Source organism: Myodes glareolus, chromosome 16 (assembly GCF_982192425.1).
Source record: "Myodes glareolus chromosome 16, mMyoGla1.1, whole genome shotgun sequence".
In the NCBI taxonomy this organism is placed as follows: domain Eukaryota; kingdom Metazoa; phylum Chordata; class Mammalia; order Rodentia; family Cricetidae; genus Myodes; species Myodes glareolus.
In genome coordinates this window covers 32,716,838-32,742,115 of record NC_142041.1, presented here as the reverse complement: position 1 = coordinate 32,742,115, position 25,278 = coordinate 32,716,838, and the positions used below count along the sequence as shown (strand labels likewise).

Sequence of the window (25,278 nt, the reverse complement as noted above, 5' to 3'; positions counted from 1 at the left end):
TCCGGGACCTCTCAGTACTCTCAAGGTAAAGTACAAACTCCCTGGCCAGGCATGCAGGTCGTTCTGTATCCAGTGCGGCCCCAAGCCATCCCTGAGACTCACTCCTCACAGGCCCTTCCTTGAGCTTCATTCACCAAGTTCTGCTTATTCTTCTTGTCTGCTCCTGTACCTCAGCTCACGACTTCCCTTCATCCTGGTTCTTCCCGTGTCTCTCTCAGAAGGTCTCCAAGCTTCTCCACAGGCATTGCTTCCTTTTCCTTCGAGATTTTTCCTGTCCCTAAGTGCTGGACTAGGGGTCTCTTATTTCTGCACTGAAGAACTTCCTGAATCGGTGTGCTTTTTATGGCTGTCACATTTTAGCTAAAGGTGAAATGCTGAAATTATGGAACCGGTCTACAGCTCACACAAGACGGGAGGTTCTGAGTACAAAGACTAGGCTTGCCATACTGTGGATTTTCAGTCACTGTCTTTTTGAACAGTTGAGATGTCACTCAATCTATTAAGGACCGATTTTCAAGACTAGATTGTTTTGCTTCTATTTGGGGGCTTCTAGCAAAGCAGATTTACAAAGGCTAGATGGGTTATCCCTTTGTGAACGCTGCCACCTTGTGGCCATAGATGGAAGTTCTCCGGGTATTTTGGGACATCGTCTCTGGCAATCACTGTGTTGCCCAAGATGGCCTCAGATGGCGATCCTCCTACTTCAGCTTTCCAAGTGCTAGAGTTTGAACCTCCAAGTCTTGATTTTGAACAGTCTTGAATTTGGTAAGGGAGGATGTCTGAGACAAAGATCAGAGAAAAAAAAATCTAATGATGCTTGGAAGAGGCGGGGCATCGGTGTGGTCAACCCAGAGTGCAACAACCAAGCCAAATAAAGACAAAGACGGCAGGCAAGGGGGTATTCCATGAATAAATCTGGATCTTGTCCTCTCATCTGGGAATGGAGGGCCAACGGAACAGGGTGTGACAGAGTCAGATCTAGGTGTGTCCTCACACTTGGGGGGGGGTCTCAACATCCACCCCTTCATTGAATGATTATTGCACAACTACTGTGTGCAAATCACGTTCAAGATTCCTAGGTTGGGGGCTGGAGAGATGGCTCAGAGGTTAAGAACACTGACTGCTCTTCCAGAGGTCCTGAGTTCAATTCCCAGCAACCACATGGTGGCTCACAGGCATCTGTAATGAGATCTGGTGCCCTCTTCTGGCCAGCAAGCATACAGACAGACAGAACACTGTATACATAATAAATGAATAAATCTTTTTTTTTTTTTAAAAAAAAAAAAGATTCCTAGGTTACCTCAGCAAATGAAGCAGACATCTGCCCATTAGACTCACACTCTAAGCAGCAGACAACAAATAAAAGTTCTATTTTATCTCATTTATGCTTTACTTCTTAAAGAATTTTATGTGTATGGCCTTTTTTTCCTTGCCTTTATATCAGTGCACCACATACATGACTGGTGCTTTATATCAGTGCATACTACATACATGACTGGTGCTTTATATCAGTGCATACTACATACATGACTGGTGCTTTCTCTTTTTTTAGTTTTTTTTTTTTCCCACTACTCTATGCGGATCTACGGATCTATGGTGGAGAATGGAAGATTGTGGGTCGTTCTGCAGGCCGGCGGGGGGCGCTGACAGACGGTAACGGAACTACTTGCGCTGGGCCGGGAATCGAACTCAGGTCCTTAGGCGGAGCGGTCAGGCGCTCTACCCCCTGAGCTGTCTCTCCGGCTGGTGACTGGTGCTTTCTATCAGTGCACCACATACATGACTGGAGCTTTATGTGAGTGCACTACATACATGACTGGTGCTTTATATCAGGCACTACATACATGACTGGTGCTTGAGGCGGCCAGAAGAGGGCGTCAGACCCCCTAGCACTGGAGTTACCGATGGTTTTGAGCCACCATGTGGTTTCTAGGAATCAAGTCAGGGTTCTCCGAAAGAGCAGCCAGTGCTCTTACCCACTGAGTCACCTCGCCAGGTCCCCACAATACTATTTTAAAGAAGAAAATTATATTTAGAAGGTGAAAAAATGCACGACATAAAGGGGGCAGGGTTGGTAAGACTGCTCCCTGGGAAAGCACTTGCTGCTAAGCCCGAGACCTAAGTTTGATTCCCAGGCCCCACTTGATGGGAGGAGAGAAATGACTCTGGCAAATTGACCTCTGACCTCTGTGAGCTACAGCACATACATGCCTACCCAATAAATAAATAGATAGTAAATAGAAAGCGCCCTTTGAATTGTGAGATGGCCTTTGTTATAGAGCTGCGCTTCCCATGGCTGTGGTAGTCCACCTCGCGCACTCCAGGCAGCTCGAGGATTCCAGGCGACACAAACCTGTGCCCCTTTAGCTTTCCTTCCCACTCAGCGTGGGCTCCTGGCCCTACTATTCATCCTTCACTGGCTCCTGTGTCGCTCTCTGTGTAAAACGGGGCATCTTCACCTGTCTCTCGGATGCTACCGGAGCCCACATCCTGCCACTGACACTTCAAGCTCAGAGGCATCAGCCCACACTGGGCTTAGAGCCTCGCAGGACCGTGTCATCTCTCTCTCTTGTAACAACTATTTCAGACTTCCTTCCCATCCGTGGAAACCCTCCTGCCTGACGAAGAAAGGACTTCTGAACGCTCCTATCCCCACCGACAGCTCCACACCATCTGCAAGCTTGCTTGCCCTCAACTCTTTCCCTTCTGATACAGAAAGTCATTCTTGTTCCTACTTACAGAACTTTTTTTGTTTGTTTGTCTGCTTAAATGCCTCCATGTGTGCGTGTGGATGGAGCTAGAAAGCAACCTGTGGGAGTCAGTTTTCTTTTTCCACACAGGTTCTGGGATTGAAATCAGGTTAAGATCAATGATAAACAAGAGAGTCCATCCTCTGAGCCATCTTAGTGACCCCTGCTCTGGCCTGTATGTGAATCACAGGTGTCTGGTGCCTGCTGAGATCAGGAGAGGGCACCAGATGTCCTGGGACTGGACTTGCAGTTGTGAGCTGACATGTGGATTCTAGGAATTGAACAAGTGCTTTTCGGTTTTTTGTTCTCCTTGTTTATGTATGTGACTGTTTTGTCTGCTTGCACGTCTGCACACCAGAACAGGGCACCGGATCTTTAGGTTCTATAGTTAAAGCTGGTTGTAAAGTGCTGTGGAGCCGCTGGGAATTGAACTTGGGTCCTCCGGCAGAGCAGAGCAAACCCCCTGAGCCTGCCTCACTCTCCGAAAGAGATCCTCACACCTCCCCACCTGTCCCAAGGGAAAGCTTTTGTAAGGCATTATGGAAGCAAGTGTCACAATACAGCGGATTAAGGAGAAATCGGGAGTAGAGCCGTGTACAAACGCTCAGCTCAGGTTCTCTCCTAAGGTTGAACTCACTCCCCAGGCCTAATCTCTGGTTCCATTCCTCCTAAAGATGTCAGTCAGGCAGACTCTCTAGGGGTCAAAGGTTAGGGGAAGCACCCTAGCATCTGTCTTCTTAGGGGCTTCTGACCACAGGTGTTTCCGTCTCCAATAGCTCGATATCATCGCCTGCCCTTTTCCCTAGTGCCCTCCTCTCACCGAGGGACAGCCTGCCTTGGAAAGCAAAGGATGGAGTGTTTAAAGTCCAGGTCACAGTCTGATCGTCTATGGTCACTCATCCCTATTGAAATCCATATCAAGTCCTGAATTCCCCCAACTCCCCCATCATGCCAATCTCTCCTGCCCAGACTGCTACAGGAGCCCAGGGGAGCCCCGATTCTATCTGTTTGTAATTGGACATCTAGGTTACTAGACACACTGGAGGAAACCTTGACTCACAGTTAGTGCAGCAGATCAGTTCTCAAGACCCCTGCTGCCTACGATCCCTCTATGACCTGGAGTCAGCTGACTACCAATATAACCAATCTCTCTCTTCAGATGCCTGCGGTAAATCTGAATCTAAGGCCAAAGTGAGGCAGAAAAACAGCAATGGGAAGAAAGGCCAGGGTGCTATCCAAAGAAAGAGGTGGGATTGAGGCCTACTTTAAAAAAAAAAATAAAAAAAAATATTGTGTATAGTGTTCTGCCAGAGGAGGGCGCCAGATCTCATTATGGATGGTTGTAAGTCACCATGTGGTTGCTGAGAATTGAACTCAGGTCCTCTGCCACCTCTCCAACCCACTTTTTTTTTTTGGTAGGGGGGGAATGACAGGGTTTCTCTGTAGCTTTGGAGCCTGTCTTTGAACTCACTCTTGTAGACCAGGCTGGCCTTGAACTCACAGAGATCCACCTGCCTCTACCTCCCGAATGCTGGGATTAGAGGAGTGCACCACCACTGCCCGGCTAGAGGTCTACTTTTAAGATAAGAGAACAGCATGTTTGTAAACTTAAGTCACTATGACATTTATATAGCACCAGGTGCTCAGATGGTATCTAAGTGTCCAATATGTATATATATATGCCTCTTTATAAGAATGCTAATGAGCGGGCTGGAGAAATGGCTCAGCAGTTAGCACTGGCTGCCTTTCCAGAAGACCTGGGTTCAAACATTCCCAGCACCCACATGGCAGCTCATATCTGTCTGTAACTCAGTTCCATGGAATCTGACACTGTCACACCAATGAGTATAAAATTAAATAAATTATTAAAAAACAAAAAAGAATGCTAATGAGAAGGCCGGAGAGATGGCTCAGCAGTTAAGAGCACTGACTGTTCTTCCAGGGGACGCAAATTCAATTCCCAGCACCCACATGGCAGCTCTCAACTCTCTGTAACTCCAGTTCCAGGGATCTGACATCTCCACACCAATGCACATAATTTTAACATATGTGCATATTACATATGTAACATAAATTTAAACAAATTAGCATAAATTTAAACAATTTAAACAAATTATTAAGAAAAAAAAGAACCCTAGTGAGGTAAGCATCCCTAAACCGCCATTTTGCAGACAAGAACACTAAGGTCCAGTAAGTAACTTTATCCGAAACCACAAAGCAGTAACTTGTGAGCGCCAGGATTAAAATCCTGACAGGGAAAGCCTGAGCTCACGATCCCACTATACTAAAGCATATGTCACAGATGGGAGAAATGCCTGACCTAGCAGAGTCCCAAACCAGCTTAATGCAGGGGGCAAAAAGCCATCCAGGTTACTGCTTGAAATTTATTGATACCAGATCCACCCAGCACCAGCCTCGATCTAGCCTTTCTGTCTCCAACCCAGGAGCTCCGGGGAACGGTGGGCCTCACACTCCTTCAATCCCACTTACACACAGCAGGCCAGACACATGGGCACGATCTTTATTTGCCTTGCCTAGACTGATGTCCAAACGGCAAGACAGACATCCTGCAGATGGAGACAGAAGAAGCCCTCCTCAAGCAGTCTTTAACTCAGCGCTGACCCCACCACCCGCCCTTCTTCAGGGCAGTGCCACCCCACATTCCCGGGAAAGGGAGGCGGGACTTCAGTGGTCGCAAGCCTTGCTGGCATGTCACACAAGTGCTTCGGAGAGAAGGCACAGATACTCAGGTCTAGAGTCCAGTCAGGTCCAGCCGGTCTTCAGGACCGGGTGTCCCGAGCCCTTCTTCGGGGTCTGGGACCACAGCTGGAACTAGGTATGGAGCCCAGGCCGGGGGGTGCTCCCGGAGGTTGGTAGCCACATTCATTGGGGTCCAAGGGGTCCCGACTGAGCAGTACCCACACTGCTGGCACATGGCGTCGAACTGTAAGCGGGTCTAGGCCCGTGTCTGGTGAGGTTGGGACCCAGCTGTCCTCAGTCTGCAGGAAGCGAAGCTTGGTGAGTTGGTGCAGGCCTGGAACTCGCCGTTTAACAATCTCCGCACAGCTGACGGCCTTTCCCGCAGCCCGGCCAGAGCCTGAGAACACCACGTGCCTTGTGCTTCCCCCCTCCAGCCGACCCAGCGCCAGTCCGAGCAGATTTCGGATTTTGCTTCCATCTCGGACTCGCATTTCCAGGGTGTCGGGAGGTAGCTGGGGCATCGGGGAGGATGCTGGCAGCTCAACAGAGCCGGCCCTCCGGTAATGTTCCATTCTGCTCCCGTGGCCTCGGGAACCTCTCTTGCTGTGCACTGGGAGAGAGGACCAAATGAGAGATAGGAATATGACCAGGTGCGTCCTCCATCACTCCGTCCGGGACATGGTCCTGTTCCTTGCCACGGAAGGGGATACACCCCTCATCCTAGCTTCTCAAGGCTGGGCCAAGAGTTACCCCTAGTGCCTTCTCGAAGTCCTTTCACGAGTCTCAGACACAGACAGAACCAAGTCCCCCTCCCCTCCCCCCGCACCTAACCCAAGCTATCTGGGATAGGGCCATGCTTCATCATCTCAAGCTCTTCAGGGCTAAGTCCCGGACCCTCACCCACAACTCGCTAAGAACAAGAGCATCTGGGCTTCTGAGGACTGGGACAAGGGTCCCTCACTCTGCCTTCAGGGAACAGGAGCAAGACTCTTGGCCCCAGGTTGTCTGGGGCACAGCCACGAACTCGCACAAAGTACTCCCGAAGGAAAGACCCGACCCCTCCGAGCTCTCGGCCGGGCCGGGTTAGAGGGCTGGAGCCAGGCCACCCGGGAACTCGAGAGTGGGCGCTCGCACGGAGGACTGCTCGGACCAATCGTGGGAGGTCCGGCGAGCTCCCCGGTCGTGGGCCGCTGTCCCAGGCAGCAGATATCCCCTTTCCCCACGTCTGAGTCCCAGCCCCTGGAATTGGGCTCTTACCACTGTGGCCAGTCCACGCTCCAGCCTCCCGGCGTAGACAAGATGGCGCGCGGACCAGGAGCGCGCGGGGTCTCGGGGCCGCGCACGCAGGGGGCGGGGCCTGAGGCGAACCCGGGAGGCCGTGCGGCTCAGCGGACCTGGTACCCGCACCTCGCCAGCCTTCTGCGGTTCGTGCGGTGTTGCCGGAGCACGCCAGCGCTTGTAGAGGTGATGCCCGGGAGAGGAACACCTATCGGAGGAGTCCTGCACCTGAAGAACGCGGATTTGTGCCCTTAAATGATGGATGGCGCGCGTCACCATTGACACACCAGATCAGTGAAGGTGGATACAAACTAAGGAAAGACCCTTAGTTACGGAGTTCTGAACTCCAGGGACACTGGACAACCCAGGCGATCTTCAGTAGGGACTAAGTCTTAGCTTGTGCACAACTCATTGCCCGCAGAAGATTGGCGTATAGGCTGGGAGGATCCGATAGTGGTGACCCTGGGAAGGGCCTGTGCCCTACACACCATCTTAGCGCTTCGGCCCCGGGGGCGTGCCCACAGAGCCTAGTACAGTATCTAGAGTAACATAGGCTCTCCAATATTTGTCCAGTGATATGCTAATTAACCACCGAAATGGCAAGAATTGAGAAGAAATTTAACTTTTAATTTGGTAAAAAACTCATAGGAAGCTTTGGGGAAGAGCCGGCAACTATTTGGTTGGAATAGTCGAGGATGATTGCTAGTTTCCGATTATTTTGGACACGCCGCATTTTGCATGCCAGCAACACTGGGGTTGCGTGGTCTACAGGCGATTGAAGAAGCCGAGGCAGTCCCTCAGACCACAAGAGGGCAGCAGACACTTGGTGGAGCGCGGTGCTTTCCTATCCATATTCTCTGCTTCTCATTCCCTCCCCCAGATTTTGAAATTTACTACATCCAAACCTCTTGGGCTCCTCTTCTGGCTACTGGTATTTGGTAGGCACAAAGTTATGCTGCCTTGGCTCTAAACGTACCTGCTTGTTCCTCCATGACCATCCAGGCAGATGGGCACACCTGGTAGGCCTACCACTTTCCTGGTCTTTCCCCAAACTCTATACGTAGATTAGGTGACCCTACCTGTGCCCTCGTTACCTGCCATGGGATCTGGTTCTTAGAGGGTAGTTGGCAAATGTGGGATAAATAAATAAACAATGCCCCTCGGTATCAATCAGATGAGCATTCTACATCTCTCAGTAAGCTAGACCAGTACAGCTCCCGGGCCCACCCTGATGGGGGTTGACAGCTCTCTGTGTCACCACTCTGTTCTCACAGCCACGCCCATCCTAGCACCGCAAGCCAACACACTCCTTCAGGGGTCGGTTTATTGTCAGTGGAATAAATACACAGGTGGGGTGTGCCAACCACGATGCTAAGGTAATCCGATCTCTGAACGCTGGGCCCCAGTCGAGCACAGAGGTCTTTGCGTTCAATAAATACAAAGCTGCTTCTGCCCTGTAAAGACAGGCTGGCTGTCACAGGACCCTGGAGCTGCCCGCCTTTCCCTGGCCTGGCCTCGCAAGCCGTCATTCTTCTGCTGGCTTCACTTGCTTGGCAGCCTCCAGCTGGCAGAGCAGTTCATCCCACTGCACGAACTGCTTGGAGAGAAGCATTGTCTGCTCGCAAGTCAAGGTGCTAACGGGGGTCTGAACGGGGAAGCAGAGAGACTGTGCATGTGCCCAGAGGGGTGGAGGAGGGAGAGGGCAGAATGGGATGAGAGCTTAGGGGGAGCAGGACAGGCTGGGGGAGAACACCCACTAGGCCCACAAGCACGAAAGATACAGTCTTGTTATACTCCTCCAGCAGAGCCTTGGACTCCTCGGTGATGTCCACACACTGGTCCTGTGGGCCAGAGGATAGCTCAGAAAGGAGTTGAACAAAGTCCAATCCCCCACTGAACTGCCTGCCTCATCTTTCCCTCCAAACCTAGAGAGGACGGTGCTTAGAGAACCCAGAGGAAAAAGAACAAACTGCAAACAGGCATTTTCAGTCCTAGGCCCCGTGCCCTAGACAGCAGCCCAAGGTTTCCACGCATTAACACCCCCTCCTCTTCTGTCCCTATGTTTTTAAAGGATTTATTTATTTTTATTTTATGTGTTTGGGTGTTTTGCCTGTATGTGTGCACCATGTACAGGCAATACCCTAAAAGACCAGAAGAGGGCGTCAGATCCTCTGGAATTGGAGCTACACAGAGGTTGGTTTTTAGTGGCCATGTGGGTGTATGGAACTGAACCCAGACCCTTGGCAAGAGCAAGTAACCCTAAGGGCCAAGCCACTTCTCCAGCCTCTTTGTCCCTATTTCTAAAAAGTCTCTGAACTTGAAGAAAGATATTTCACCCATAGTCAAAAACAAATTCCCAGGGATTATTTGGTTCCTCTCAACCTCACCCTCTACTGTGGAAGGCAAGAGACCTAGGCAAAGTCCTTCCCCTCTCCCACATTTCCTCTGCTGACCACACAAGGGTCTAGGAGCCTACCCGGTGTCAACAGACATGGTGACACCATCTCTGCCTTCCCTTCTGGTCCCCTCTCCTTCCATACCTGCTGCTGGATGTGGATCTGAGCCAAGCGCTGCAGGCGGGCAGCATGCTCGGGAACGGCTGTAAAACACAACGCATGCTGCCAGTGATGCCTGTGCCCTCCCCCGGGACTGCTCGATAGTCTATTAGGTCGTCGGCAGGATTAGAGTATTGAGTAGAGAAGCTAAACAAACGCCAGGCTTCATCGACCCCTGTAAGCTGGAGGTGACGGCGGGGCTCCCTGCCCACCCCAGCCTTGCTCCAGGACCCATGGGGTGGGGGTAAGGGGAGAACAGGTACCCGGAAGGCAGATCCATAAAGCCCTCAGTATTGCTTCCTTAGAGCAGGGCCATGTAAAGAGAGCTTTACCTGTTATAGGCCCTGCCCCTTTTCTGAGCCCAGCAGGGCTAGGGCTCCCTGGCCTAAGGGATAAGGAACTTAGGTGGGCTGGGAATGAATACCAGGTCCCTACACGGGCCCCTTGGGCTCCGACACGGAGAACCTTGACCACCATGTTACGCCTGCAGCTTTAGGCTGTCAGATACTCAAGCGGGTAGCTGATCAGGACAGGGAGAGGGAGCTGAGAGAAATACCTCTAGAGACAGACAAGATGGATATCTGGATTCAATTAAAGCCGCTGCCTGCTTGTCAAAGCTCAGGCCCAGGACTCTCTTAGCAAATGCAGCAGAAAACATTCACACAGTCGGCAGGAGCCCTGACAATAAAACCTGGGCTCTGCAGCACCCTGAAGGAGATGCTTAGGGGTAGAAAGCAGACGCAATCTCCAGAGTTGGGACTGCTGGAGTCTGTGCTGGTGTCCTAGGCCCAAACTGCCTGAGGTCCTGGACCTAGGCTCTTACTTGCAAATTTTAACCATAGTCAGGGGCAGCTACCCACAGGGTAGGGAAACGATAAGGAGCAGATCCCGCATTCACACAGGGAAGCCTTGGCCCCACCAACCACCTCCCCAAGCACGAGAATGGAGCTGCAGCCCCAGAGGGGTACCTTTGATAGATGCGCTGTCCAGCATAGGCATCAAGGCGTCCACTTGTTCCAAGAGTGCCACCTGGGAGAGGATGAACTGTTCCTCTGCGGGACACAGACAAGACAGCAGCGGTGAGGCGAGCATGGGCGTTGCTACAGCTCTGTACCAGCGGGCGCAAGGCTGGGCCCCAGAGCTCTGAGCAGCAACTGTGCCCACTGGTCCCCTCCCCTGGGTGTTCAGTCCTATCCCGCCTGGCCTTTCCTGGGTGCCCCTGCCTGACCCATCCTAAGCCGAAGAGCATTTCAGTCTATACAAATCCCTGCCCCCAAGTTTCAAACCCAGATCCTTCTTCTCCAAGCTCCTACCGACCCCTTAACAAGGGCTCCAGGAAAGATCTGGAAGAGGAGACACGCAGCAGACTGTCAGGCAAGGTCTGCTCATGGGCCTTCAGAGCTGAGACGGACTGGGAGAGGCCAGGGCAGAGAGCAGGACCTGGGCTCTTCATGTACAGGGGGTTTCAGCACCCTGAAATCCATAGAGCGGAAGGAGCTCGAGAGCGAGGCTGTCACGTGCAAACGATTGGGGGAAAGGACACCCGGCCATCAGAGAAGAGAATTCACAGAGCTGGCGGGATGGCAGGTTCGGCAGGGCAAACTGAAAGGCTAAAGTGAGGATCTCATCCTAGCAAGGAGAAGCCGGCACTGGGGCTCATAAGCAGGCCAGTGATGTGCTGGAAATGCTTGTGAAGATGGGACAGCATGCAAAAAGGAAGAGAAGGTGACGGAGGAGACTGCCATTGTCCACGTCTCTGTGGACGCCCACTTCCCAAGGCGGGGCACAGGAAGCGGTGGGGAAGCGGGAAGACTCCTGGAACTGGGTGTCTGAGCCATGGCACTGGATCTAGGAGCCCTCTGAGAACTCTGACAGCCCCCGCAGCAGGAGTTGCCCCTCTTCCCTCGGGTCCTGAGTGTAAATACAGCCATTAGTGTCTCATCAATGACCCCTGCTTGTGCTCATGAGGACAGAGACTTTCTGATTTCACCACTCTGTACCTCGTGCCCAGAATAAAGCCTGGGTCACAGAGTGTGACAATAAATGTTTTGTTTCCCTTTACATTTTTTTCTCTTCCTTATTGTTTTTTGAGTCAGGATCATGCTATGCTGACTCGGGTAGCCTTGGACTTGTAATCCTCCTGCCTCAGTCTCCCAAGTATGTAGGAATCTAGTCACATGCCCACTGTGCCAAACTTGGTGTCTTCTAGATGAATGAATGATACAAGTGCTCAGAAAAACTCTCCCTGGAGAATGACCGAGTGACTAGAATCTCGGCCTAGAATGCTGAAGTCCTAGAGATTTCTCCCAGGGAAGATGCTGCTCTTTCAGGGAGAGCCACCCTCTTCCATAATTTGCCAAATAGCAAACAAAAAGGGAAAGAGGAAAGGAACTGGCTCTATGTTCTCTAAACCTCTTAGAAAATAAGCAATGGGGCTGGAGAGAAAACTCCAGTTAAGAGCGCCTGCTCTTCCAGAGACCTGAGTTAGCTTCCAGCACCCATGTCGGGTAGCTCACAACTACTTGTAACTCCAGCTCCAGGGAGATAGGAAGCCTTTGGCCTCTGTGAGCACCTACGCTCAAGTGCACATACCTATACTCCGACACGCACCAACACATGGGTAAAAAGTAATAAATCTTGCCAGGCGGTGGTGGCGCGCGTCTTTTATCCCAGCATTTGAAAGACAGAGACAGGTGGATCTTTGCGAGTTTGAGGCCAGTATGGTCTACAGAGTGAGTTCCAGGACAGGCTCCAAAGCTACAAAGAAACTCTGCCTCAAAACCTGCCCCCGCCCAAAAAAAAACTAAAAAGAAAGGAAGAAAAAAATCAACCACCTACTAAACAGTTGTTCCTTTGGCCACATTATAGGTAATTCTATAAAGGTGATATTGTCGACACTAAGCAGGTATTGTTCAAAAAGGAATGCCCTGTGTTATCATGGCAAAGCATGCCACAGTGTCACTCGGCATGCTGTTGGCATTGTTGCAGACAGTTAAGAGCAAAGTTCTTGCCAAGAGAATTAGCGTGTGACCTGCATACTAAACACTACCAGAGCCGAGACAGCTTCCTGCAATGAGCGAAGGGAAATGATCAAAGAAGGGAGTCAGAGAAAGGGGTTGGCACCTGGTCCAACCCGAGCGGCAGACCGCCCGCTAGGGAGGCACGCTGCAGGAGGGTGTGAGGGGGGCCTGAGCACTAAGCCATCACCTATGAACTTAAGACTTCACATACAGAAAGGAAGGATACAGACTGTAAAGAACAAAAGATGAGATAGTCTCGCTTCTCCTGAATGACAATGGTCTCTGCGCCCACTCCTTCCAGGAAGAGCCTCTGAGTGAGCGATGAGGAAGACCATAAAGGAGAAAGTCCTAGACGGGCCTTTGATAGGTGTACACTACGCCCAGCGTTGACTATAAACTCGCAGGATCACCATGGGCCTCAGCCCAGAGCAAGGCCCACATTCAAGTGGGTAGTTGGAGCCGGGTGGTGGTGGCACACACCTTTAATCCCAGCACTTGGGAGGCAGAGGCAGGTGGATCTCTGTGAGTTTGAGGCCAGCCTGATCTAAAAGAGCTGGTTCCAGGACAGGCTCCAAAGCTACAGAGAAACCCTGTCTCAAGGCTATATGTATGGTAGCATAGAAGAGGAATGCAGTCACTGCGTGGCTCTTCCACAGCTGATACCCTCAGGAGCCTGTGCACATGGAGTCTAGCATCACCTGCTAAGATGAACTGCAACTTTGAAGCATCAGGCATGGCGATGCGATCGATGTATTCAGGATCCAGGTATTTGATCAGGTCTTCAACTAGCAAGGTTGCAGGAAAGAAAAAAAAAACAAACAAAAAAACAGAAACAGGACCTTAGTTTATAAAGGAAATCAAGAGACTGGCAAAATGGTTGAACAGGTATAGGGAATTGCTGCCAAGTCTGGTGACCTGAGTTTGATCCCTGGAACCTACATGGTGAAAGGAAAACTGACTCCCACAGGCTGTCCTCTACCCCCCCCCCACACACACATACACACACAATACATAAATGTTCATACATGCACACACAATACATAAATGTTAAAAATATTCAAGTTTGGGAAAGGCTAATCCTTGGGGAGATCCCTGAATTATGAGCTGAGCACACAGTGCCAGATCAGCAGCATCCATCGGGTCCCCTACTCCCCAGATCATCTAGTATCACCATCTGCGGGCTGACCTCATGCTTTGGGGCCAAAACCAAAAAAGCTGCCACCGCTCTGCCACACCCCTCCCCCCAGATTCCCGCTGACCTAGTCTTCGCCAGGGTGCCTTTCTCCTCAGTGCCACAAGACATTCTGTCTAATTCCTAGTCACTGAAACAGTTACTAGCTACAGTCATTTAAAATGTTGGCTGAACCAACACTGCCCAGCAAAATGCCACATCCTGTCCCCCTTCTCCACCGGGGAGAGCTCTGTGGAAGAGCTTACTTTCAGCTGCCAACCCTGGACACTGGGCATAGGCCTGGCATTCGTCCATAAGAAGGCACGCCCCAGGCTACCACATCAGCAGTCACATGCCTTCCGTTCTCGAGGGGTTGTTCTAGTGACAGACGGGCTGAAGGGCAGGGAGGCAGAGCAACTGGACGCCTAACAGAAGTACTTACTCTTTTTGTAGAGAATCTTCACCCTCTCCCTCTTGCTGGCAATGTTCCCTAAAGCCACCTGCACCTTGACCAGACCGTCAGCCACCTGAAAGGAAGTAGAGGTTAATTCCAAAGTTAGACACTTGAATTAAGACTGGGAAGAAACTGGGTGTGATGGTTCATGCCTTTATATAATCCCAACACTCCGGAGGCAGAAGCAGGCAGATCTCTGTGAATTAGAGACCAACCTTTGTAGAAATAAAAGCTAGCTAAAGGATAAAACAATTATATTTTTATTTATCATAAGGGGGAAAACTAACGAAACAGGAAATGAGAAGTCTAAGTTCTGCTGTGTCCCGCGGGAATCAGCCAGAGAGAGAGCACCTGGGGAGTGCATGCATTTCTCCCTCTGTCGGGGAAGCCACGCCTTAACTTAGATCCACTTCTTAAAGATAACTGGTTAAAAGGTTTTCCCCTTCATCTCCCCCTTTTGTCTAAACAAGAGCGATCCAAATCCAATACAAAACTATATACAATAAGATTTCAAGTATAAAATTACAAACATCATAAGCAATATTAAGCAAGGAACACAAGACAAATGTTTTAATAAACATTCTATTCCAAGGGGTCTAAATCTTGCATTGGAAATAAACTTGGCTAAATCGTGAGCACAGAGATACACACTGGAGACATGATGGTGTGAGAGGAGTAACTGGACCTATGGAAGCGAATGGGCCTGCGGAGGGCTCAAAAGTACAATATTCCAGCAGTGAGGGGTCAGCTAGAGGGTGAGCTGAGGAAATAAATGGGTTATCAAGGTTTTTGTGTTGCAGAAGGTGAAGAATACTAGTACTGAAGGATCAGATACACGAGGACACACACACACATAACACTGATGTAGCAGCGAGAGACAAGAGGAGAAGGAAAATCAGGAGGTCAGAGACGCCAAAGGGGGAGAGTGCTTTGAAAAGCTGGCTCTCAGGTTGGAACACAATCTGTTGGTGACGTTATCAAAAAAAGCACATAGACCTTTGATGTGTTTAGCTCCGAACTATCCCTGACACTACTGGAAGTTCTCCAGTAAATGATTGCCACATCGTAAAAGGGGATTTAAGGGTATCTAAGCTTTTGGTCAAAATTCAGACACGATATTCGCCCACATGTGAACACCCAGCACTCGGTTCCTAACCTCCCTTATCTGGGCCTACTCAGATCTCAGTTCTCATCCCTGCGAGGCTTCTTCATCCACCTGTGTTCAGCCTGTAAGGCTCTTGTCCCCGCAAAATTCATTTGGCAATTAATTTCTCAGGGTCCCAGAACCGCACTCCATCGCGGCCTTCAGCTCTTACTGAAACTCCCATTAGTCAGTTTTTGAATTTGTCTGGTCTCCTTAGGGCGCCTGTGAGCGCAAGGGTGGAGTTTTAGTAAAAGCTGTCCTGAGCCCATCTCAAACAGGCTTAAGTATCCGTCCCTCATCCCCGCTCATCCTAATCCCCTCGAGAACGGATCCCAAGGGTCCGATTCGTTCCAGGAGGTCCCGATCTTTGTTATTTCAAAGGCTGGGCTGCGGACGACGGTACCGAAGTGGCTGCATCCGTCCCGAGGGCGGAATCACTGAACCGCTCCTGTCCTGACCCAGAAACGGATCATTGCACCGGACCGCTCACCTTCCTGGAGCCCCGGGTCCCGCCCGGCCCGTACACCCAACGCTCTAGTTCCTCCACTCGGGACTGTAGCCGCTGCACATCGGTCAAAGCCGCCATCACTTCTGCAGCCGGGCCGCAGCCGCCCGAAACAGCCAGAGGGTGGGACGTCCGCCCAAAGAAGAAGTCTGGCCAATCCTAGAGCACCGTTGCTCCTAGAAGGAACTGACGTCACCGTTTAGTCTTTGGATGTCGGAAGTAACCGGACAGCTGTCAAAGCAATCTGGTTACCTAGGTAACGTTCTGGGTCCCGGCCCTATCCTGGTTTCCAGGACCTAGTTGTCAAGACTTTTAGTGTTCTAATTTCAGGATACAGAGTCTTTTCCACCCCATTCCCTGAGGGTGCGCGTATAAATACACCCACTATTCCAGGACAGGTTCATACCCACCCGCAACAAAAAAAAAAAAGAAGTGAGCAGAAGTGTCTGGATTTTTAGAGAACTCTACACGCCCCTTGCCACACACTAATACTGGTCAGAAGGCAGCTTCCTGGGGGAGACACCATATATTTTTGAAATCTTTTAAGGTTCAAGTGAATTGCACCTAAGCCTCTCATCGTCAGGACTTACACCAGTCCGATCTGAGTATGTGCTCTGTGTGGTGTGGTACTAGGAGAGAAAGCAGGGGGATGGCTTCAAGTTTGATGCCAGCCTGTTCCACACAGTGGACTCAAGACTGGTTGGGAGACAACACGGCGAAAGCCTGTTTTATTTTTTAAAAAGTGCCCTTCTATTCTCACCGGACTTTGCTATTCGCCCTTCCATTTGGACAGCTCAATGCAGCCTGTGTACCGTTCACCTCCCAGACCCAAGTACAAAGAGGAGGCATGAGAGATGGAGGAAATACAACTTTATTTTCCAGATGCGACCCAAAGGGACATCTTCACATTCAAATCCAATCCTTTACCTGCCCCCTGAAAGGAGCAGAGTGGACTCAAAGAGGTGGGGTACCATAGATGACACTGACATAGGGCTCACATAAGGAGACGAGAGGGGTTACTGGGGGAAAGAACTCTTTGGTAGATGCTGCTGCAATCAGCTAGGGAGGTGGTATCGTCCTTTTACAATGAGGTAGATGGAACATAATAAGACATCCCTTTGGTGTGGCGGTGGCATGCTGTCATCTCTCATGACTGGATCCCAGAGTGGACATCATAGCCTGAAAGAATCAAGGTGGGAGGGTACCTTCTCTCCCGGGCAACGATGCTGGGACTCTTAGCTCTCAGTAGCTGCTTTCAGGGCAAAGTGCTGGAAGGGGGCCCTGTGGAGGGTGGAGGTGCAGGATTGGTTGGCCCCAAGGAAGCTGGCACAGGCTGGCGGCGAGCAAAGAGGATACCTGATAAAGGGGCGAAGAGAGAGTAAAATGCAAACATAAACAGGAGAGGGTGGGACCCAAAACCAAAAAGGAGAGCAGAAGAGTCTGGATTCTTAGAGAACCACAACATCCCTTGCCACACACTACCGAGGACAAGTCCCTCTGGTCAGTGAGACGCTGCTACGCCAATGTTGATACCCGTAAGCGGATAAACAATAAATACTAACGCAGAGACTCATGACAAAGCCGACATCCCATGACAACCATGCCGCAGAGACCATGCTGGGACCCCATGCCACGCAGACATTCTCTCTAGCCCGTTTCAGAACAATTCTCTGAACCCCCATGCATGTTCAGATACCCCTGAACCTCATGCTAGTAGAGAAAATGTAAAATCCCCATGCCAATCTAAACCCCATCATGCCAGTATAGACAGCCTGTAGTACCCATACCAGTGTAGACCACCCCATTGATCTCTAGCGCCATGTTGATACTGCTGATGCCACTGCCTGCCAGATTGAGGGGCCCATCCAAACGCTCTTCTGTCCAGAAGAAGGCAGGGGAGACACATTTTGGGGAGTCAGATTTTGCACTTATTCCTACGGATAGCCCCCATTTCATTTGAATCCCTTACCATAACTATGTGGCTGTCTATAGGAGGATCTGTCTGTACCACCTCCAACATCCATCAAATGAAGTCTATCTTCCCTTGGTACACAAGCCCAAAGCCCTTCACTAACAAGCCCTTCCTCACCCCTTAGAGGAACTTTGCCACGAGGCAGAAAACTGGGGGGCGCCCCCAGTCGAGGTGGGTCCACGGAGCCCATCAGCACAGCCCTCTTCTCTGGAGGCTCTTCTGGGGCCAGCTTCTCCCGTGCAGCCTCGAAGGCCAAGCCCACAGGTAGAGCCAGACGAGGGGGTGGAATCCCAGTCTCTTCTGGGGGGGGGGGGAGAGGAGAACAAGTCACTAGGCTCCTTTGGCCCAAGCTACCTGTGTCCCAAGCTACCTGTGTTTGTATTTGATTCTCCCCTAGGCCTGGGACCAAAAGCAGTCATGCGGGCTGATAAACAGGTTAAGTCGCTCCTCCCATTCATGGTTCTGCAGATGTGGAGAATAAAGGGCCTGCATAGTGGTCTAGGCTGGTTTATGTCAGAGAATGTGCTTGCTCTTTGTTGTTAAACAACCCAAGATACAGGAGTAGCAAACTACATCCAAATGGGACCCCATGTGGACGGCTGTGGTATAATGCTGCCATGAAGAACTTTCTCTTGAGCTTTAGACCCCACGGGTCTCACGACTTTCTTGACCTCAAGGCTCAGGATCACTAACTTAGAGATTCCAAAACCTAGCCCCATCAGATCTTGCTGCTCTCATACCGCAATGCTTCTCACACCTGAGTCCCTATATTTTGATATTCTCTGTGTTTCAGTGCTTGCATAGATCTCAGAAGCGCCATTTCCCAAACCTCGCACCTTTCTTTACAGGGCTCGGGCTCAGTTTAGCGCACGCGTGGGCGGGCAAGCCAGTAGCAGAACCTTGGGCCGGACCTGGGCAGCTCGGGGTCGCGGCCGGGGCGGGGCCATGACCCGAGGCGGGGCCAGAAGCTCCCCGAGGTGTCTGTCCTGCTAAGCTGAAGAGCGGGACCCCGGTGTAAGCCTGGCGACGACCCTCACGGCGATTGCTGTCTATGGCAGCCTGGAGCTCCCCTGGGGAACTGAGTGCCCGCGTCTCGCACTCATATGGGTACAAATACTTCATGTACCTAAGGGCGGACGGATGGGCGGTGGGAGGCTGGACCCAGCGGATCGTCCCACCCCCGCCCCGCTCTTCACTTCCCCGCCCCACCCAGCCCCTCTTGCTCTGCTCCTGGGCCCATGCCCTCTGCTGTCCTCACTGGGTGCGTAGCGTGAAGGCGGCAGAGGTGATGGTGGTTGGCAAACTGAGGCCGCGTGTGACCTCTCTCCACACTTTTCGGTTGATGACTTCTACCAGGCCACCCTTGGCTGTCACTAGGCGAAACAACGCGTACAGGTCCAACACCTGTTTCGCCATGATGGGCACCCGGTTCACTGGCGTCCCTGGTGTGAAGTGGGTAGAAAATCAGGACACCAAGGTTAGGCCTCGTCTGAGGTCATCTCAGGGGACTGAAGGGTATCCCCATGAGGCTTGGGTAAGGACACGACCCACGAAAGGACTGAAGGGAGGGGTAGGAGGAAGGACAGGAAACTAAGACAAGAAATCAGCTCAGTTGTCCTAAAAGGGCTCGAAGGTAAATTATTTACACTTTGTGGGCCCAAGGGTGCCTGTCACAAACACCTAACTCTGCAGCTGTATCCCGAGAACAGCCTTAGAAGATGTCTAAGAGAAAGGGCGTGGCTCTGCTCCAATGAAACTTTTATTCACAGGCTCTGAAATTAGAATCTCACAGTCTGAAAATGTTCTACCTGTTTTAAGTCTATTTTCTAAATATGTAGAAACACGAAAAGCCATTCGAATCTACCAGACTGACAGATTCGGCCAGAAAACTTCAATTTGCTGGGCAGACTGTAGGAAGAACTTCCGTATGTGCTCAAGAGCGATATTCCCCAAAGCAGCAACCCTCGGAGGCTGCAGGAAGCCAGGGGACAGCAGATGTAGGAGAATCAGCTCCTGCCTGGGCCAGCCACCTCCTCATCCTGGCCACCCCCGCCAGCCGGTCCTGACAAAGGGGCCTGTCTGAGCTGAGCGATGGGCCCCAGTTAATTCCTTACCGATCCCTGGCCCCTTCCACCAGCGCCTTTGGACCCGAACAATTAGCTGCGGCCTGATTAATGGGGGGAAATTATCGGCCCCGCGAGACCTCCTCCCCCTGCAGCTGAGCAGAGGGAGGCAGGGCTTGGGGTGTGGGCAGTGCTGTCAGCCCATGCCACTCCATTACCAGGAGAGAAGGTCCCCCAAAAGGCGCAGAGAGGGAACACTAAGACTACCACGACCAAGTGTCCTTGGGGAGCAAGAACGCCTGGGGTCCTCACACGGGGCTCTTAGGAAGGAAGGGACCAGAAAGGGTTGCTGAGTGTTGGGCTGGGGAGACTTGGGCCAGAAGATGTACTAGGAGGGGGGCAGTGCAGCCAGTTAATTAGCAGCTTATCAGGCTGCTTTCTGAGTGAGTTAATTAGCTTTGTAGAGAGAGATAATGAGTCAGTGTTCAGTCCCATGAATCTGGGGAGAAGCGGAAGTGATGGACTGCTGCCCACCCTCATCCCTCCTGGACCCCTTCTCAGAAAACACTGAGGTTTTCTGGAGAGCAATTCCTTCTCTGTTGCCCAATTCATACAGCCCCAGTTCATCCTTCAGTCCTAGTCCTTCCTGCTGCAGAACAGGTAGGGAGTGCCCTGAGCTAAAGCAAAGGGAAACGGAGTAGAGGGAAGGCTGAAGAGGGTTTACTGTCTACAACCAAGGATTCTGGTTGGTCCTAAGTACTGGGACCCTCCTATCTCAAGTCAGTCCCAACCAGTTCTCCCCCCCCCCCACCTTCCTAATTGATCACACACTCATTAACCTGCCTATGGGCTGGGCACTAATTAATCCCTGGTGGAGAAGGGGGACAGGGTCAGAGGTTAAGGACGCTATCGAGAGCCCAAAGGACAGGCACCACCAACCTCAGGCCTCTGCAGGGAGGACCTCACCTGGGGACTATGCCTTGAGATCTTCCTTCCTCAGACCTAGTCAACAGGAGAAATTCCAGGGTGCCCCCACACACATTTTACTCACCTCTCTTCTGCATGAAGCTAAACAGGTCATCCAGAAATTCCTTCCTCTTGGGGTCTGCATCGAGTTCATACAGCTGGGGAAGGACCAAGGTCATTCTCCACTTCCACTGGCCCCCTCCCTCCTGGAACCCCAATTCAGCTGGTACCCTGGACAGGAGTTCTTGGTGAAGGGTGAATGGAACCTGAATGTGAACTGTCTGGCCTCAGACCCACTGCCAGGTGCAGGCAGGGTGCCTGAACCTAATACATTCAAGAGACCTAGCCTAGCTAGTGGTACCCTGGGTAGCTCAAACCTTGCATCTGACAAATATGGGGGTGGGGAGGGAGCAGGAAGGCACTTCAGTGGCTCAGTCTGCTCCTCAGGACAGAGTCTCAACCATCATGGACATTTGGAGTCCCAGGAGGGAAGCCAGGCTGGGGCTAAGCTCCACACCCAGAAGACTAAGTATCTGAAGCATTTATTCATTCCCCTTAATCTGTATAAGGGGATCATGTATAGCCTTGTGGGCCAGGATGCAAGCTAGGGTGAGTTCAGGCAGGAAGGATGCTGGGAAGATCCTTACAGGCGCCATCTTGTCTGATCTCCTTCCAGAGGTGATTACTGTGCCTACCATAGAAGTTATCACACTGGCTACATGACACACAGAATCTAAGATGTCAGAACATAAAGAATCTACTGGTCACCACCACCTCCAACATCACCTCCCAAGTCTAAAACGAACAGTTTTGCAGTAATGGAGTCAGTGGTCCAGAGAAACAGTTTCTCAGCCTCTGCTGGCTGTGAGTAGCACAGACAGTAACATTCCATCCCCCAATAACAACTCTCCAAGTAAAACCCTCCCATAAGTATCAAACCCCAGAGACATAACTTTGGGCCACACACACATGACCCAGAGTTCTAAGTCTCACATGGGTACCTACAATGACACCCACATTTCCTCGGTCATAAGCCCAGAACAATGTCCTAAAGAAGCAGCCACTAGAAATCTCCAGGGTAACAAGGTCCTGAGTGACACTCCCAGTTTTACACTAATGCCACACAACACCAGCACTAGAAAATACCCCAAACTAACCCCCTATGAGTAACACCACGACAATGGCACTCCTGGAAACCACAGCCCTGAGTAATGCCATGGTGACAGCCTGGCCTACTGTCCCTAGAATAACACCGAAAGGGCTCGGATTAAGGTCATGTACATAAAGACCTGTAGTGTCCATTCTGCACAGGGGCCTCCGTTACACTGCAGCTGAAGTGATCAGCACAAGCTGGGAGCTGACACCCTGGAATTTAGGCTAGGAGAAAAATACTGGATGGCAAAGCAGTGTGGCAGGAAAAAGGATGGGTATACCAGCCTGCAAAAAGGAGGAGCAACCTCTATCCTCCATCCAAAGACAGTAGACAGTGGGAGACACTCCCTCTGGTCCTTGTGATTTGTTATGTGAGAGGGTAGATAGGGTCATGTTGCCGTGGGTTCCTCAGGCTCCAGGTCTCCCTCTCTCAAAAACCCTCACACCCACTCTGCCTCCATTTCAGACTCATCAATGGCCTCCAAGGGTCAGTTCGCATGTTTCTGGGATCTCCTATACCTCTTAATGAATTCTGTGTACTTTCCGCATGTTTCCATGGGTGTCTCTCCTGACTCATCACTATCCATCCTCCAGTCTCCTCTCTCTCTGGGTCTCTGTTTTACATCCTGCAGAGGCCGGTAGGGATGTGTGGACTACTTTTGTCAGTGTGGAGGAAGGAGGGACAGCCTGGCAGTGATGGAGAAAGGGTTCCTACCTGCTTGAACTGTTCCTCATAGGTCCACTCATGTGGTTGGAGTCCAGGGGGCTGGCTGGAAGGTGAGTTGGGACACCGGGCTTCTGGATGGCTCTCCTCCGCTGCCTCCTCTTCTGCTAAGGGTGCCTCTCCCTCCTCATCTTCTTCAGCGTCCTCCTCTTCGTCATCCCTAACCACCCCTAAAGCTCCCTCAGCCTGTAGGGTCCGGGCGCTAAGCAGAGGAGACTGTGGAAGCGGTAGGCGTGGAGGGGCCAAAGGCCCCACCCCTTGGGCCAGCCGAGCTGCCTGCTGCCTCTGCAGGGCCTCCATTACAGCTTCCAGGCGCAGTCCCCCAGCTGGGGGGTTTCCTGGTACCAGGCGGGGCCCTGAGGAAAGGGCCGTCTGTGGGGAAGGGAATTATGAGTACTGGGCCTCGCTGCACCCACACCCTACGACAAAGGGGGAGATGCGCATGGATTCAGGGACATACATGGAGCTCTAAGGAAAGGGCAAATAGATCCAAGTGAACAGAGGCAGAGGGATAGAGGGAGCAAAGGGACAAGAGGCCAGACCTAGGGAGTCAGACATGTTCAGAGACTGAGGATAGGAAGAGGTCAAGCAAATTGAAAAGAGTAACAGGAACCAAGGAAGAGTGGTGCAGGGAGATCACACACACACACACACACACACACACACACACACACACACACGTGCACATAGACACAATGACAGGGAGATACGAAGACAGAGACTGGAGGAGAGATCGGTGGAGAGACAGAGGCTGAAGAGAACCAAGAAGGAAAGGGAAGGAGGGAGGGAGGGAGGGAGTGAAAGGAGGGAGAGAGGGAGAGGGAAAGAGAGAGAGAGAGAGAGAGAGAGAGAGAGAGAGAGAGAGAGAGGAAGAAGAAGGGGGAGGAGGCGGAGGAGATAAAATACCTAGAAAAGAGGGAGAGACAGAGAGCTGAAAAGAGACAGTAAGATGGACTGAGAGAGACGGGGGAAGACCGACGCAAAAGGAGAGAGAAAAGACTATGAAGTGTCAGAAAATAGAGGACACTGACGGAAAAACGGGATAGAAAGGTAAAAGACGAGAATCAAGAATCGAAGAGGTACAGAAAGAAGGCATCTGTGGCTGGGTCTGGGACAGGGACAGTACCAGACGGGCATAAGGGTCACTGCGCCTGGATCCCGGGCTCTGGGCGCTCTGCAGCTACACTCACCTGCCTGGCACCGCCCGAAGCCCCCGGTGTCTCCACGGCGGTCTCTCGGCCCCGCCGCCTTTCAGGCGGCTCCTGTTTCTCTGGGTTCCCTGTGCAGGGTCCCCCGCTGTGCGCTCCTGCCGCCTTGCGCTCTTCTGACCACAGTGCGTTCACTGGCGGTCGCGCCGCTGCCTGCGGTCCCGGGGGCGGGACCCGAGTCCTGCAGGGCGGGCTCTGGCAGGAGGGCTCAGTGTGGGAGGCCAGGGTGGGCTCAACCCCTCTTAGCCCCCCAACAGGTGTCTCCCACCTTCCTTACAATCAGACTCAAGGGAGGGGGCGCCGGAGAGCTATGGGGAAATCACACATGGGAGAGTGAGGAGTCCACAGCTCATAAACTCCGACTCATGGCCCTGCTCAGCCTCACAAGTGTCCCCCCCAAACCCACACTCAGTGCCCTCCGTTCACACATTAACAGATCTTGTCACAAATTCAGGCCCAATCTTACACATTCTGTTTAAAGGTCACTAGAGGGGTCAAGGACCTGGGCAGACTGTGATCACACGAAATCACTCTGCAGGCTGTTGGGGTGAATGGGGAAAACCTGGCCAGAACAGAGCTTCACCTCGTGCCTTGCTCACGTGCCATCACCAAGTGCAAGTGTGTGCCAGTTTGTGTACAGGTATGCACAGGCCAGTGGCCCTATGTCTGTGCACTTACACACTCAGAGGTCTTTGGGTTGCCTGCACACCCACACCAGAATAGACACACCGTAGGAGATATACAGGCACAGACACTTCTCTTTTTAAAAACCTCATTCGACATTCTCCTGAGGATTTCCAAGCATGCGTGGAGGAGAGAAGAGTATAATGACTCTTGACTTCTTGTTGTTTATACCAGCAATCAGCATTGCCCATCTTCACACACATTCTCCAGTCATGGGTCCCTGACTTCCAAATCTGTGTGTCCAGACCTTGAACCAACTGCCCTGGGCCTATCCTACCCCACCAATTCTCTGATGCTGTTTTGACTTGGGGAGTCCTGACTGGCAGGCCACAGTTTCTCCTCCGAGCAGCCTGTCTGAGCCTATTCCTCTCAGGTATCCTCATATATTCTGAGTTGCTTTTTGTGGCCAAAGAGACCTACCTGCCAAGGCATGAGATCATAAGCACAAGCTGGGTGAGCAGCAAATGTCTGTAAGGACGACACCTGAATGGCTATGTCACTACAGCAAACCCTATCCTCAGACTTCACACTCAACAGAGCACGTACGCCTCAGGATAGACAAGCCTACATGGCTGGAATCTGTCATGACCTTTGCCTCCTCCCTTAATCTCCTCCAGTTGGCTATCTCCTCTTAGTCTCAGCTTGCCCTAGCTCCAGACCACCAATTCTGGTGCCACCCATGATGGCCTGCCTCTACTCTCTACCTTGTTTTGAAATCCAGCTCCGACTGTTGCACCAGTAGCATCCCTGGCCACGCTGGGGCTCTGTCCATTCATTCCTTCGGCAAGGCTCCATGTCTTTCCCCTCACATATCAGATCTCATAGCCAGTCACAATCCTCTTCCAACTCCCCCCCCCAATCCGTGATGACCCACTCATCTTTAGTGTTGAAGATTCCCTCCCTCCACGCTCATGGATGTCTGAGGATGCGTT

The 25,278-nt window shown here is 51.6% G+C and overlaps 3 protein-coding genes across 3 annotated transcripts; all 3 read right to left on the bottom strand.

Annotated features, from left to right (window-relative positions):
• Nucleotides 1-5,257: 5,257 nt before the first annotated feature.
• On the bottom strand, nucleotides 5,258-6,862 carry Rpp25l (ribonuclease P/MRP subunit p25 like). Its single transcript, XM_048420164.3, has 2 exons — nucleotides 6,708-6,862; nucleotides 5,258-6,060 (listed from the first exon to the last, which is right to left on the bottom strand). The coding sequence occupies exon 2, from the start codon at nucleotides 6,020-6,022 to the stop codon at nucleotides 5,531-5,533; it is 492 nt and encodes a 163-aa protein (XP_048276121.1). The 5' UTR covers nucleotides 6,023-6,060; nucleotides 6,708-6,862; the 3' UTR covers nucleotides 5,258-5,530.
• A 1,172-nt stretch (nucleotides 6,863-8,034) lies between these two features.
• On the bottom strand, nucleotides 8,035-15,720 carry Dctn3 (dynactin subunit 3). Its single transcript, XM_048420163.3, has 7 exons — nucleotides 15,563-15,720; nucleotides 13,917-14,001; nucleotides 13,002-13,088; nucleotides 10,252-10,335; nucleotides 9,269-9,327; nucleotides 8,510-8,569; nucleotides 8,035-8,343 (listed from the first exon to the last, which is right to left on the bottom strand). Exons 1-7 carry the CDS (start codon nucleotides 15,656-15,658, stop codon nucleotides 8,254-8,256), a joined length of 561 nt encoding a protein of 186 aa, XP_048276120.1. The 5' UTR covers nucleotides 15,659-15,720; the 3' UTR covers nucleotides 8,035-8,253.
• Nucleotides 15,721-16,508: 788 nt separating this feature from the next.
• On the bottom strand, nucleotides 16,509-23,071 carry Arid3c (AT-rich interaction domain 3C). The gene is made up of 7 exons (XM_048420640.3): nucleotides 22,446-23,071; nucleotides 20,664-20,736; nucleotides 18,808-18,991; nucleotides 18,386-18,675; nucleotides 17,667-17,849; nucleotides 17,365-17,454; nucleotides 16,509-16,933 (listed from the first exon to the last, which is right to left on the bottom strand). The coding sequence occupies exons 1-7, from the start codon at nucleotides 22,752-22,754 to the stop codon at nucleotides 16,833-16,835; spliced, it is 1,230 nt and encodes a 409-aa protein (XP_048276597.1). The 5' UTR covers nucleotides 22,755-23,071; the 3' UTR covers nucleotides 16,509-16,832.
• Nucleotides 23,072-25,278: the final 2,207 nt, after the last annotated feature.